Genomic DNA, 14,427 nt, shown 5'->3' on the forward strand with positions numbered 1-14,427 from the left:
ATAAATAGCTATAATGAATCATTGCTCCCGTTTTCATTAATACTAGCATTGATAACTACTGTAAAGGGTCAACCCTTTCCATTATCTACCGCTTCAGGTTGTGAAGGGTTTACAGGCCCCATGGTTAACCTTGAATAGCTTCGAAATGTTATATATATATATATATATATATATATATATTTATTTAAAATCAAGTTGCTATGGGTAATATTCATGATACAAAGAATACAAGATAGGATATTGCGCAGCTGTCAGAGAGTGGGAAACTTGAGCGTGACGTCACGCGGTAAGTTACCCTACTACTGATACGGTGCTTCATGCTTGTCTCTATGATCATATATCTTGCCGTATAGGTCTATCTCAGTCTTGCGTCAGGACGTACTGCAAAATTCCATTTATTCCCAAAATTATGACCATATCACTATGTAATGTAAAGAATTTCGATAGTTAAAAGACAATCAACGAAACGAAAGTCGATTGACTTATTACAACATTAAAACAGTTAAATATGTGTCGCGCACTTCATAAAACAACAAGGATTCACGTCCATGAGCTTGCCAGGCCTACTACGGCAGACCATGGTTCTGCTTACTCATATTGTTAGTGTTCCGTTAGTGCCGCTGAAGAAATCGTTAGTGCACAAAAGGAAACTATTTATAAAAAAAAATTTGTGGGCCTGCTAACTTCATGCCAGCAGACTCATTTAAGAAAATCGATGCAATCTTTACACTCCTTAAACTAGCAGCGTTAGTGCTCGTTAGTGCCACCAATATAAACGTTACTGCTCAAAGTGTAACAGCTCAAAACGTTGTAAAAAGGGGTCTGCTAACTTCATGCAGCAGACCCACATTTGTCAAATTGGCTCTGTCCTAATGCGAATTTAAAGCAGCTCGTTAGTACTTCACATTCGAACGTTAGTGCTGCAAGACATCCTCACCCAAAAGGTACCAAACCACCTCAAAATTAAACGTGGCTTATTGGGACCTGCCATCTTCACGCCGGTATACCAACAAACGAAATCCGTTTGGTTTTCTACTTTAATCGATCAGTATTAGTGATCGTTAGTGTTGCAAAAAAAAGCGTTAGTGCTCAAAGCGCAACCGCTCAAAATGTGAAAATATGAGTTTGCTTTGTGAAAAACTATATAACGATTAAATTAGTGATGTCTTTATTAGCTCTGGTTTCTATTTCTATTTTCATATTTTGCATTTTATAATATGCGAATTTTGGTATGATTTGTTTTTAATATACTGATACTAGTACCTTTAACTCAATAAAATATTTTAAAGAATTTTCAGTTTCATTATCTGTTTAAAAGCAACCATTTCGCCAACCAGTTTGTGAGACCGCGAGACCGCTACTCGGGGATAAAGGGATTTTCGGTAATGTCGATGGTTAAGGGTTAACCTTTACGATTCTTGATTAAAATGTGAATGAAGCACTAACGAGCCGCTTCAAATTCGCATTAGGCCAGGGCCAATTTGACAAATGTGGGTCTGCTGCATGAAGTTAGCAGACCCCTTTATACAACGTTTTGAGCTGTTACACTTTGAGCACTAACGTTTATATTGGCGGCACTAACGATGCTAGTGTAAAGAGTGAATCGATTTTCTCAAATGGGTCTGCTGGCAAGAAGTTTTTTAAAATAGCTAAGTTTCCTTTTGTGCACTAACGATTTCTTCAGCGGCACTAACGGAACACTAACGATATGAGTAAGCAGAACCATGGTCTGCTGTAGTAGGCCTGCCAAGTTCATGGACATCAAGGATTCAGATGTAAATTTTCACACTATGATAATTACATTACGGGTGTTAATTTTAATCAGGGAGAACGATAACATTCAAATAATAAACGCTAAAATAGTAGTTACAAATGTTTATTGAACGTAAATATCACAATATACGTACCTGCGTACAGAAACTAAGTTACGATTTTTCTAAATTTTCTTTTGCGAGATTGACAATCATCCCGCAAACCCGCGTTTAATTGCCGTATTCTAAAATACATCCTGGAACGAAAAAAAAGTGTTTTTATTTCATACTATCTAGTAATCGCCGCTTTCCCAGACTGATTTGAGTCTGGTAAATCGTATTTTACCAGACTTGAAAATTTTTACCAGACTGGAAATTTTGCCTAGCAACCGCAACTGACATCCGTCTAAACGTATGCATTGATATTTGTCAAACTACTGTCAGATCAAACAAATCAAGTGATCAACTTTTGCTTTTATTTTAATGTGTACCTACAACATTCTAATCAAAATGGTATTTTAATAGGAATAGAGCAGTATGAAATAATAGTTATTTACATTATTAGTGCGGGAACAGTTATTTTGAAGATGAGCGCGAAGTTTGGTGTGTCAATTTATTGTTCAAAACTTCTAGTTTAAGCTTATTTTTGCCCCTGTACTACAGGGAATTATGTAAAGTGTATTTATATTTTCTTTTTTTACTCTTCCATCATACTACTTTGTAGTTTATGATTCGCACTAAATAGATAATTTCGTTGAATTTTTAGGCACTAGTGCGCGAAAGTAGATAGTCAATTGTAAAATTGACGTTCCCGACGTTCGTGTTTTATTGGGAAAACGCGATTTAGAACGAAGGAGTGCAAAAAATGTTTTACATTTGTATGTCAAATCAGTTTACGTTACTCGTTTCGAAATTCCTGCCTCAGCTACGCTTCGGCAGTAAACATCTCACTCATTATCGTAAACATTGATTTACCATACTCATATGTAAATAACTATTATCGTATCGCTACAATTCACATAAACTGATAACGACAACAAATTTTTTAAATAGTTTTTGGTCACAAGCAGACTATTGGAGCTAACCAACGTGAAAACATCTGGGGGATGTCCTAACCTAACCCTTTTTTTTTATACAGAAGTGGAAATCTTTAATAGACACCAAGCGCCTTAGGTTCTATCGGCGCAAGGTAGTGTGAGAATCTCCTCCCCGAAGGTCGGCCTACCCACTAAAACCACTCCCTGGCCAGGTCTTCTTGCTGGGTAGGAACGCACTAGGTGTGCTCACTTCTACCCAGCGGGCCACGTTTTCTCTATCACCTCACTCCCTCACCTCAAACAGCTCCCCTCCCCTGTCGTTCGCGCTCGTCCTTCTCTTTCTGAGCGAACAAGTCTCCTAGCGCTCCCACCACTCTCGATCAGCGTGGAAGGTGACAGCCGTCTCCCCCCCGCCACCGCAAAGATCCTGCCCCTCTGAATCTCCCACCTTTCACAGTGAAAGAGCATGTGTTCCGCCGTGTCCACTTGCTCACAGTACATACACCGACTGGACCGCCATTTCCCGATACGGTGCAGGTAATCCCCGAAGCATCCATGTCCGCTGAGCGCCTGCGTCACATAGTACGTGGTGTACGTGTGATCGCAGTCGATCCAGCGGCCTACCTCGGGGATCAGCTGCCTCGTCCAGGAACCCCTGATCTCTGCGGCCCAGCCCTCCTGCCACATCTCCATAGTTCGTACCCTAGCCTCTCCCCTATCCTGCGCACCTCGGAACACCCGCTCTCTCTCTCCAGGGCCAAGAGATCCAGAGGGATGGTCTTCGCGATGACGTTCGCAGCTGGACCCGATACGGTGCGGTACGCGGAGGCCACCGCGATACAGCACGTTCTCTGGAGAGAAAGAACCATATCGCGGTATTTACCTATCCTCATGGCCTCGCACCATATCGGGGCCCCGTACATCAGACTCGACGTCACCACCCCCGCTAGCACCCTCCTCTTCGCGTGTGACGGGCCCACCACATTGCGCATCAAGCGCCCCACGGCTACCATCGTCCTCCCCGCCTTCCGGACCGCTCCCGCGACATGGTCCCCCATCAGGAGTCCCCTGTCGACGACCACCCCCAGGTACTTGACCTCCCTCTGCGGGACAAACTCACTCCCCGCGATCCCAATCCACAGTCGAGTTGATGGCCGGTGCCTGCCCAGCATGGCAATCGTGGTTTTCGCCACTGCCATGCCAAGCCGATTCCGTACCATCCACTCGCCCACCAACTCTGCCGCCCGCGCCCCTCGGGAGTTCACCTCTTCCTCACTACCCCCCTCTACCCAGAGCGCCAGGCCGTCTGCGAAGCAGATAGGTAGGACTCCGATCGGAAAGGGGAGACAGAACGTCGTCGTACATGACGTTCCACAGCGTCGGCCCTAACACCGACCCCTGCGGAACACCGCCGAAGACGCTCCGCATCACCTCCCTCGTCACCTCCACCTTCCTGCCCCGCAGATAGTCCCCGACCACTCTGAGCACTCCCGCGCTCACCCCCTTCCCGCGCAACTTATCGATGATGATGCTCCACGTGGCGGTATTAAACGCGTTTGCCACGTCGAAGCAAATGAGGACACCCCATTTCGGCGCCCCCCTACCCCTTCCCGTCCTCCGTGCACGATCCACGATCTCCCGGATCGCGTGCACTGTGGCCCCTCCTGAATCCGTACTGTCGCTCGTGCAACCCTCCCCCTGCCTCTATATCGGCCGACAGCCTCGCGCCTATGAGTCGCTCATAAAGCTTCCCATAGACGTCCAGGAGACATATCGGTCGATACTTTCTTTCTCCCCCCGGACCCGCCCTTGGCTTCTCGGCCAGCACCAGTTTCGCCCTCTTCCACCGATCCGGGAACCTACCTCGCCTCCATAGCTCGGAGTACATCCTCCGCCGCTATTGCTATTTTGACAAGGCTCGGTATGATCCCGTCCGAACCTGGTGCTTTCCCGGCTCTCACGCCCTTAACCGCCCTCGCCAGTTCTATGGACGTAAATCCCCCCCCCCCCATCCTCCATCATTTCCCCCTTAGTGATGGGGTCTCCTCCTCCGTCGTCACTCCCCTCCCAGATGAACAGGTCCTCGAAAAGTCGTATCCGCCTCTCCTCAGACAGGTCCACCCTGGGATAGGGAGCTTTCAAACCCCCCATCACTATCTTGAAGGCCTGGCCATATGGGTCCCTGGCCAGATCCTCCAATAGACTCTTCCACTTGCCTTTCTTCGCCCGTCCTATGTCGCGTCTGTATCGTCTCGTTTCCTCATCGTACCGTTTCTTGCTGTCCGTCCCTCTGGCCCTGTCCCTCAAGTACGCCCGCCTAGCCGACTGCACCCGGGTTCGGAGCGCGCCTAGCTCTTCGCTCCACCAGTATGCCGAGCTCGGATCTGCCAGGCGCCTCGTCGCCCTACGAGCAGCCGCTCTTGTGGCGGCGACGCACTCGTCCGGAACCAGAGGGTTCCGTCCCGTCAGTCGTCTCCTCACCTCCGTCCTGTATCGCGTCATGTCTATCGTCGTCGCCGTCCGGTTGGGGACTTTACCCCCCACCCCGACTATGTCCGTCACTATCAGTCGGTGGTCGCTTAGAGTTACCTCATCGGCTTCCACCCGCCACTCCGTCGTCCCAGTCAGTCCGTCAGACACAAATGTCAGATCCACGAAGGACTGGCCGTTATGCCTGACGCACGTCGCGTGTCTGCCGTCGTTAAGTAGCGTCAGCCTGGGCCGCCCAGTTCGCGATCGTGCGGCCTCTCTCATTTGTCTGAGTCCCGCCCCACGAGACATTTTTGGCGTTGAAATCCCCCGCCAAAATGGCGGGGCACCTCGTAAGTCCCTATTAGCGTCCTCCTCCGGTACGTTCTGGCTGATGTATACGCTCACTAGACACACCTCGTCCGTCTCGATCATCGCGTAACACCCTCCCTCCCTGTACCGGAGGATCCGTTGCGTCTTACCGATCCTGACAACCGCGGCCGTGCGTCGCTCGTTAGGGTACACGTGCCTCTTCCCCTAACCTAACCTTTTTTTTATATATATATAGAAGTGGGAATCCTTTTACGGACACCCCTCGCCTTACGCTCTATCGGCGCAGGGTAGTGCGGGGCTCCCTTTCCCATCAGGGTTCGGTGTACCCGCTAAACCCACTCCTTTCGGCTCTGAGAGCACCCCGGGGACCGCATCGCATTACTTCCAGAAGTGCTAGCCCGGCAGCAGATGTTCGCCGCCTAGATGTTGGCCTTATCCCTTACTCGTCGTCACGCCGCCTTTCTCGCCTCCAACTGTCCCGCTCAATCGTGCTGCATGCCTTCTGCCAGTACCGCGTCACCGCCTCCCAGCGTCCGTCGTCCCTCAACATCACCTCTATGAGGTTATTCGCTCCTATCCTTTCTCCCACTACCGCCTCCATTGCTCTCCTTTCCTCAGCCCATCTTTCGCATTCGAAGGCGGCGTGTCCCTGGTGGTCTCGTTCCCCGCAATCTCTACACCTTTCGTCGTCTCTCTTTCCGATCTTTGCAAGGTATCTCCCGTTTTCGCCGTGTCCTGTCAGCAGCTGGGTGAGGTAATAATCGACCTCTCCGTGGCTCCTTGCGTTCCACGGCGCCAGTTGTGGGATCAGTGTTTTCGTCCAAGATTGTCTCTTGTCCTGGCCTGCCACTCTTGTCGTGTTCTTGCGGTGTCCCACCCTTGCATCCTCGCTCTGACCAGGACTTCCCCCGGTGCAAGACCTGCCACAGTTGTTATGTCGTCCATCTGCACAGTGCGGTATGCACTCGCGATGGATATTGCCAGCAGTCTAATGACACTGTCCACCCTTCCAGCCGCCACGCCCCACACTTCCCGCACCATAGAGCACTATTGAGCTTACCGCCGCCGCCAACACTTTCCGCTTCGACGCTCGCGCTCCTTCTGTGTTCGGTAATAGGTTTTTTAGAGCCACGTAGCTCCTGACCGCCCTGTCGCAGATTAGTCGCGCGTGTTCCGTGAAATGTAAACACTTATCCAAGGTTATACCCAATATCTTGATGCTGTGTTCGGCAGTCAGCGTTTGGCCCAGCACCTCCAGGTTTACTACCCCTAGCCTTCGCTTCCCCGGCATCGTGGCGACTTTGGTCTTCTCGGGTACTAGGGTTAGTCTTCTAGGGGCCATCCATCCCGATTTCCTTTCGATTTTACCGGCTTTCCCCCAGTTCATTTTGTCGCTCCGTGGGTTGTCTTCTTGCATTTGTTTCCCAGTGCCGCTTAGTCTATTGGCGAGAGTAGGGGGAGTCGTTCCTAGGGTTGAGTTGAATTGTTCCCGAAAATATCCGCTCGGGACGCGCCCGGGTCTAAGCGTTTCTATGTCTCCCCCTCCTCCCGCCGCGCCGTGTATTATTATGCTAAAAACTTAATTATTCTACTTAATTAAGCTGTTTCGAGGGGCGCCGCGGTGCCCCCGTCCGCAGTTGTCAGGGGTTAGGCCCCCGCCGGTGCTTCTTAAGAGAATTTATGTAAACCCGCCCGAAAGTGCATCAGTGTACTCCGGTCGGGTTGTCGGGAGTGAGGCTCCCGCCTTCTGAAAAACCTAATTATTTCATTCTAACTAAACTGCTTCGAAAGGCATCGCAGTGCCTTTTTCCGCAGTTGTCGGGGGTTAGGCCCCCGCCGCCTCTCCTTAAGTATTTGATTTAAACCCGTCCGGAATGCCTCAATGCACGTCAGTCGGGTTGTCGGAAGTGAAGCTTCCGCCAGCCAATTTAACTCCCGATTCGTGTCCGTGTCGTTGCAGTTTTCGCCGTGTTTATCTCGCCTCGTCTCTCGTCGTTGGTCTCAGTCGCTCTACCTTCCGGCTAAACTGGGCGAGTTCGGCCCACCACTCCTTTTCGCCCGCCAGCAGGGTGACGTCCTCCAGGGTTCTCGGCCACCTTAATCCCGCCCTCGTAAGTCTGGCGTCGGCCAGTCCGCGATGCGCCCTTCGGTTGGGCACTCTAGGAGGACGTGCGCCGGATCTTCTCTGTCTGCGCCGCACTCGCATTCTGTATCCTCTCTTCTTCCTATACTTTCTAGGTATACACCGAAGTTGCCATGGCCGGTTAGAAGTTTAGTAAGTTGCGGAGAGAGCGGTTGAGGCACCATCTCGACCCCTTCCTCGTGCTGAAGACGAAGCACACCGTCGTACATAATTGACTATAGCAAGGGCCCCAGAACCGACCCTTGTGGCACTCCCGCGCTGTCTTTAAACTTCCACTGCGCTCCCGAAGGTTTATCCACCGTCACTTCCCTACCGGTAAAATAACTAGCAATCACTCTCACTAAAACCTCGGACACACCCATCTCGGCCATCGCCTGCAGGATATGCCTTCTGCTCGCCGTGTTGAATGCGTTTTTAACATCCAAAGATGCCACTAAACAGACTTGTCTGGTCCTCCATGTGCCGCTGTTGGCGGCTTGAATCTTTTCGTCAATCGCTCGAACCGCGCCTACCGTTGATCGCCCCTTTCGAAACCCAAATTGTCTATCCGACAGTTTGTCCTCGACTTGGTCGCTTATTCTCTGCTTCACTATCCTCTCCGCCACCTTCCCGGAAAAATCCAGCAAGCTGATTGGTCTATAGGACCCGTTTGGTTTGGGTATAAGTATCAGCTTCGATTTCTTCCACTCATCTGGGTAGACCTCTTCCCGGAGGCAGTCGCCCGTTATCCGTTGCCAAATTTCCGGCTTGGCGAGTGCTAGGCTCTTGACGATTGGCGCCGGTACAAAATCCGGGCCCGGGGCCTTTTTGGTGGGTAGCTGTTTTGCGGCTGCGATTACTTCCTCCTTCGTCACCTCGAGGTGCTGTGGCTGTTCGGTCGTCTCCAAGAGAGGGTCAACTCTGGGATGTTGCGGGAAAAGCCTCGTGACTTCCGCCTCCAGGGCTGCATCGTTCCACCCTACCTTCGGGGTCCGCTTTTTAATTTTCCTCGTCACTATTTGATAGCCTTTTCCCCAAATGTCCTTATCGAGGTCTTGGCAAAGTTGTTCCCACGCTCTCTTTTTACTGTCTGCTATCAGCTTTTTCAGTTTCTCCCTCTCATTTCTTAGGTTTTCCCTCTCGTCGGCTGCGCTCTTGCCCCTCCTCAGTCTCCGCTGGTATATTCTTCTACTGCGGATGCAGATTTGGCGTTGTTAAGCAATGTCGTCGTTCCACCAAAACTGCGCACAACGTCCCGCTCTCTTGGGTGGCATAACTGTACGACATATTTTGCGAAGTACGCCAGTTAGCTGGTGTGCGTTCGTTACTCTCATGTCATCCACACCTTGCAAGCACATTTCCAGTTGTTTAATACCAAAAGATATTAAACAGAGGAACAAGGAAGCTGCGGCAAATACATCGCTGTCGCAATAGTATAATTAGAACTAGGTTACAGTTATTACATTATCATGAATTCATAAGGTAACAATTTATTAAGAGTTGTGAAACGCAAGCCAGCAATCTGGCCGCGAAATACTACAAAGGCATCAAGTTTCAATGGAAAATTAGGTACTATAATTGCATACGTAAAATGCAACGTATGCCAACTAATGCAATAAGAAATAAGGACACTATGTCAAACAAACACAAATACGTCATAATTAATTGTATATATAAACTGTAAATAATACTCAATAAATCACTATCGATTTGAATGTCGTTTAGTCGTCGGGGTTGCGAGGTCTCCAGTCTTTCAATTTGTACAAGTGACGGTGTACAGCCTCATCTAGCAACCCCCCGTCAAGCAGTCTTCTATTATCCAGAAGATTGTTCATGGTCCTTCGAGCCAACACCAGCGGCAAGGAAGTCGATCCAACAACGAAGAGGGCCCAACTCGCGCGCAGCCAATGCAGAAGAATACCAACATCGGCAATTGGAAACTGATTCTTGTGGCAGGAAGGAGCAAGCCCTACAGCTTCCGCCCAACAATAAGAAAACCACACACAGATACAGAAGCTCCAGGGCAACACGACCAGCGGCAGAGAGAACGTAGCAGCAGAAGAAGCAACCCGAAAGCTGTAAGGATTTACGCCCCTCACAGCAACAACATAACCACCATCGAATAGTCGGGTAAGAAGATTTAAAACAAATAAAGGCCGCAAGAAGCCACACCAACGCTGCACGAAAAAACACCGTTTCAAGAAGACGGAAACACGCCGCAGGAAAAAAGGACGCACGGATCTGCAACGCCCGAAGGAAAATAAATTCCCGGCGGCAACAAAGAAACTGCTAGCTGATTACCAAGGTGAGGAATCAGATAATAAGCAAAAAATTTTAGGGAACGAGGAAAATAGAGCCAATGAACACCCTCGCCACCCAACAGCAGGAGCTGGGCCAACAGATGGGAAAACTGTTGGCCAACCTGAAAAAAGATCCAGCGGATAGAAAGACAGTGAATTACATAGCAGACCGGCGCCGTCAGTTACAAGGATACATTTCGGCTGTGAAGATAAACCACCAGAAGATAGTGGAATTAAAAGAACCACAGCACGAGTACCACAAGACCAACTTCATAGGGCAGTTGGAAGACGTTCACCTCAAGGCCAGCGACTACCTGGACAAGATAGAAAGGTCGATAAAAACAGAGGGAGAACACGAAAAACGCGACACCGCACAGGAGATGCGGATTAGGAAACAGGAGGTTCGTATCACTCAGATCGAACAATTATTATTTCAGGTGGAGGACGAACTCAAAAAACAATCACGGAATAGCAGCCGAATAAAGGTGCTATGTGATAGGGCCGAAAAATGTTGGGACAGAATAGGCGAGGATTGAAATAGAAATAAGGGCCAACGAAATAGAGTTCGTTCATGAATACTTTGCCACCGAGAGATACGTAGAAGCACAAAGGCGATACGATGCTTTCCAGGAGCAAATCGCCAATATGGAAATGCAGAATTCGAGCAGTAAGATAAAACTGCCGATAATCAAGATCCCCATCTTCAGGACTGGGTATGAGAATTGGACAGCATTTCATGACCTGTTTCAGAAATTAATTCACTCCAACGACGCGTTATCCAGCACAGAAAAAATGCACTATTTAAAAAGTCATGTGGATGGAGAAGCTGCCAGGTTGATTCAACATCTACACATCAGCGAGAGGAATTACGAAACAGCATGGGACATAATAACCAAGCGGTACCACAACACGAGACTAATTACATCAAAATTACTGGACAAAATACTCGACTTCCCGGTGAGCCATAAAGAAGATGCACATCAAGTGAGGATGCTTCACGATACAATACACGAGTGTCGGGAAGGGATCAACAACATCGGACATGATACAACCTCATGGGGTCCAATAATAACAAAACTTATTTCCAGAAAATGGGACACAGAAACTAACAGGATATTCGAGCAGTCTCTCAAAAATCCAACCGAGACGCCGGCACTAGAGGAAGTGATGGAGTTCATGAAGTCAAGATTCCAATCTCTGGAGGCGTTAGCAATGAAGAGAGGAGATCAACCACCATCATCATACAAGCCTAACTGGGTCGGAAATAAGCAACCAAACTGCACATACTGTAAGGAACAACACCAAATCGAAATGTGCCCAAAATTCGGCAAACTATCCGTTGCCGAAAGAATCAAAATTGTAAAAGAGCAACAGTTATGCTTCAAGTGCATACGCCATAGCTGCAATACGAAATGTTACTCGCTTAAAAACTGTTCTACATGCAGGTACCCTCACCACTCGCTACTACACCAAACCTCAAGGACAGCTCCAGCCACAAGAGGAAGCCAAGCAATGTCCCACGCATCTACAGCAGCCAAAGAAATGGAAATCAAGAAAGAAGATCAACAAGTCCTCTTGGCAACAGCAATAGTACAGGCCCAAGACATCCTGGGACAACGCCATCTACTACGAGCACTGGTAGACCCAGGATCCCAAGCGTCATTCATCACCGAGCAAGCAGCTCAGCAACTGATGGTACCCAGGCAGAAAACAAGGGCAATGGTATCTGGATTGGGAGAAGGAAGTCCGACCAACGCAAGAGCAAAAGGGACGGTACATCTCCACCCTCGTCAGTCTAGCAAATACACACTGACAACAGACCTCATCGTGTTACCGAAAATAACTGGGATGTTACCAATGAAGTCAATGGAATTCGATTTGGAACCATGGCAGACCAAGATCCTAGCAGACCCAACCCTCAACATCACAGGTCCAATACATGTGCTACTGGGAGCCCAAGACTACGCCAAAATCATACTAAACGGTGTTACAAAAACGGCGTCTGCATTGCTAGGACAGCAGACCGAATTGGAATGGATAGTGTCCGATCAAGTCATGTATCCAGAGAAAAAAGGCACACCAGTCATCGGGATGGTTTCAACAATGGAAGAAGAAAGAAACCTGTCAAAATACTGGGAAATGGAGGAAGTCGAGGTGTCAAGCCGCTCCAAAGAAGAAGACATACAATGTGAGAACCATTATATGGCCACCACCACAAGAGGGCGAGATGGAAGGTATACAGTGAGGATACCATTTAAAGAAGCGCCTACCATGGTTAACAGTTCCCGTTCGCTAGCAGTAGCTCGACTGCACCAATTGGAAAAGAAGCTAGAAAAGGAGCATCGAGTACGCGAGCAGTACAAAGCGTTCCTTCAGGAGTACATAGACCTGGGCCACATGAAACTAGTACCCCCCAAGGGAGAAGGAAGATACTACATTCCACATCAACCAGTCATCAAGGAAGCAAGTGCCACAACAAAGTTAAGAGTCGTGTTTGACGCGTCCGCAACCACACGGTCACGAAAGAGCCTCAATCAAACCATGCACGTGGGACCAAGACTGCAAGAAGAATTGGCAGACATCCTGGTGAGATGGAGAAAACACCCGGTAGCGTTCACAGCAGACATACAAAAAATGTATCGTCAAATAAACATACATGAGGACGATCAACCACTGCAGACTATACTCTGGAGATTCAATCAGCATCAACCCATACAAGAATACCAGTTAACCACAGTTACATATGGGACAACTGCAGCACCTTATTTGGCAACACGCACCCTACAACAACTCGCGAAGGACGAAGAAAAAGAATACCCTAACGCATCAAGGGTTGCGTTAACCGACTTCTATGTGGACGATGTGCTAACAGGGGCCCAAACCATCGAGGAAGCCAACCAACTACAACAAGAGCTAACAGCCATGCTAGACAAAAGAGGATTCAAGCTACACAAATGGTCAACGAACAAACTACAAATGCTACAATCAATCCTTGACGAATTAAGAGATCCATCCGTATCACAATTCAAGGACGAAGAAATGAAGAAGTCATTAGGGATACTGTGGATACCACATCAAGACGTGTTCACATTTAAGATAGAAGAAGGCAATCCCGCAACGACCAAGCGTGGTATATTATCAGCAGTAGCAAAAATATTCGATCCATTAGGATGGTTGGCACCCGTAACCATAATGGCAAAGCTGCTCATCCAACGATTATGGTTAACAAACGCTTCATGGGACGAAAACATACCGGAAAGTTTAAGGATGGAATGGTTGAAGTTCACCTCCGACATTGGCTCAGTCGAGGAAATTCAGATCCCAAGATGGATACATAACAAGAACGAAACATTGGAGATACATGGGTTCTGTGATGCATCAGAGAAGGCGTACGGGGCGGTAGTTTACACAAAAGCCAGCCAAGGGAAAGTGTCACTGCTAATGGCAAAATCCAAGGTAGCCCCTGCACGCACGAAGCCAACAATACCGAAGTTGGAATTATGTGCAGCCGTTCTACTAGCCAGGCTGATCAAGAGAGCAACAACAGCACTCCAGGAAAAAGACATCACCATCTTCGCATGGACAGATTCAATGATTACTCTGGCATGGATAAAAGGAGAGCCAAGCAGATGGAAGACATTCGTATACAACCAAGAGATGAAGAGTTTCAGCATAAAAGCAATTGTTGTCACCATACTAATGATGATGATAGGCACTACAGTGGCAGAGTACAACATCACGCATCCAAACCCAGGGTTTTACATAGAACACATGGGAGATGGAAGGATTGAACGAGGAATTTTCCGGATCGATATTCAATACAAGAAAACACGGATAAATGAAGACATCCACGCAACGCTGCAATCAATTACACATTTCAAGGAGCTATGCAACAAGACAGCAGAAATAGCAGGAAATTCACACTGTACCGAATTAGTGCAACTTCTCGAGGATCACGAAAATGAAATACAATGGTTAAAGGAAGAAATAGGCAGCACGATGGTTGAACGAAGGAAGCGAGGAATATTGGGGGACATACTTACAGCAGTATTCGGAGTCAACGATGAAGTATATAAGGACATCGCCTCACTGAACAAAAATTAGCAAGAAATTATCAGAAATGCGGACAGACAGACGAAGATTATGTTATCAGCACTATCAGCAATAGTATAATTAGAACTAGGTTACAGTTATTACATTATCATGAATTCATAAGGTAACAATTTATTAAGAGTTGTGAAACGCAAGCCAGCAATCTGGCCGCGAAATACTACAAAAGCATCAAGTTTCAATGGAAAATTAGGTACTATAATTGCATACGTAAAATGCAACGTATGCCAACTAATGCAATAAGAAATAAGGACACTATGTCAAACAAACACAAATACGTTATAATTAATTGTATATATAAACTG

The 14,427-nt window shown here is 47.9% G+C and overlaps 1 protein-coding gene across 1 annotated transcript; it reads left to right on the forward strand.

The window, feature by feature from the left end:
- The first annotated feature begins 10,657 nt into the window (after positions 1 to 10,657).
- LOC116160346 lies at positions 10,658 to 14,116 on the forward strand. The gene has a single exon (XM_031473538.1). The coding sequence runs from the start codon at positions 10,658 to 10,660 to the stop codon at positions 14,114 to 14,116; it is 3,459 nt and encodes a 1,152-aa protein (XP_031329398.1).
- The last annotated feature ends 311 nt before the right edge of the window (positions 14,117 to 14,427 follow it).

The sequence above is a fragment of the Photinus pyralis genome, unplaced genomic scaffold (genome assembly GCF_008802855.1).
Source record: "Photinus pyralis isolate 1611_PpyrPB1 unplaced genomic scaffold, Ppyr1.3 Ppyr1.4_LG1, whole genome shotgun sequence".
In the NCBI taxonomy this organism is placed as follows: Eukaryota; Metazoa; Arthropoda; class Insecta; order Coleoptera; family Lampyridae; genus Photinus; species Photinus pyralis.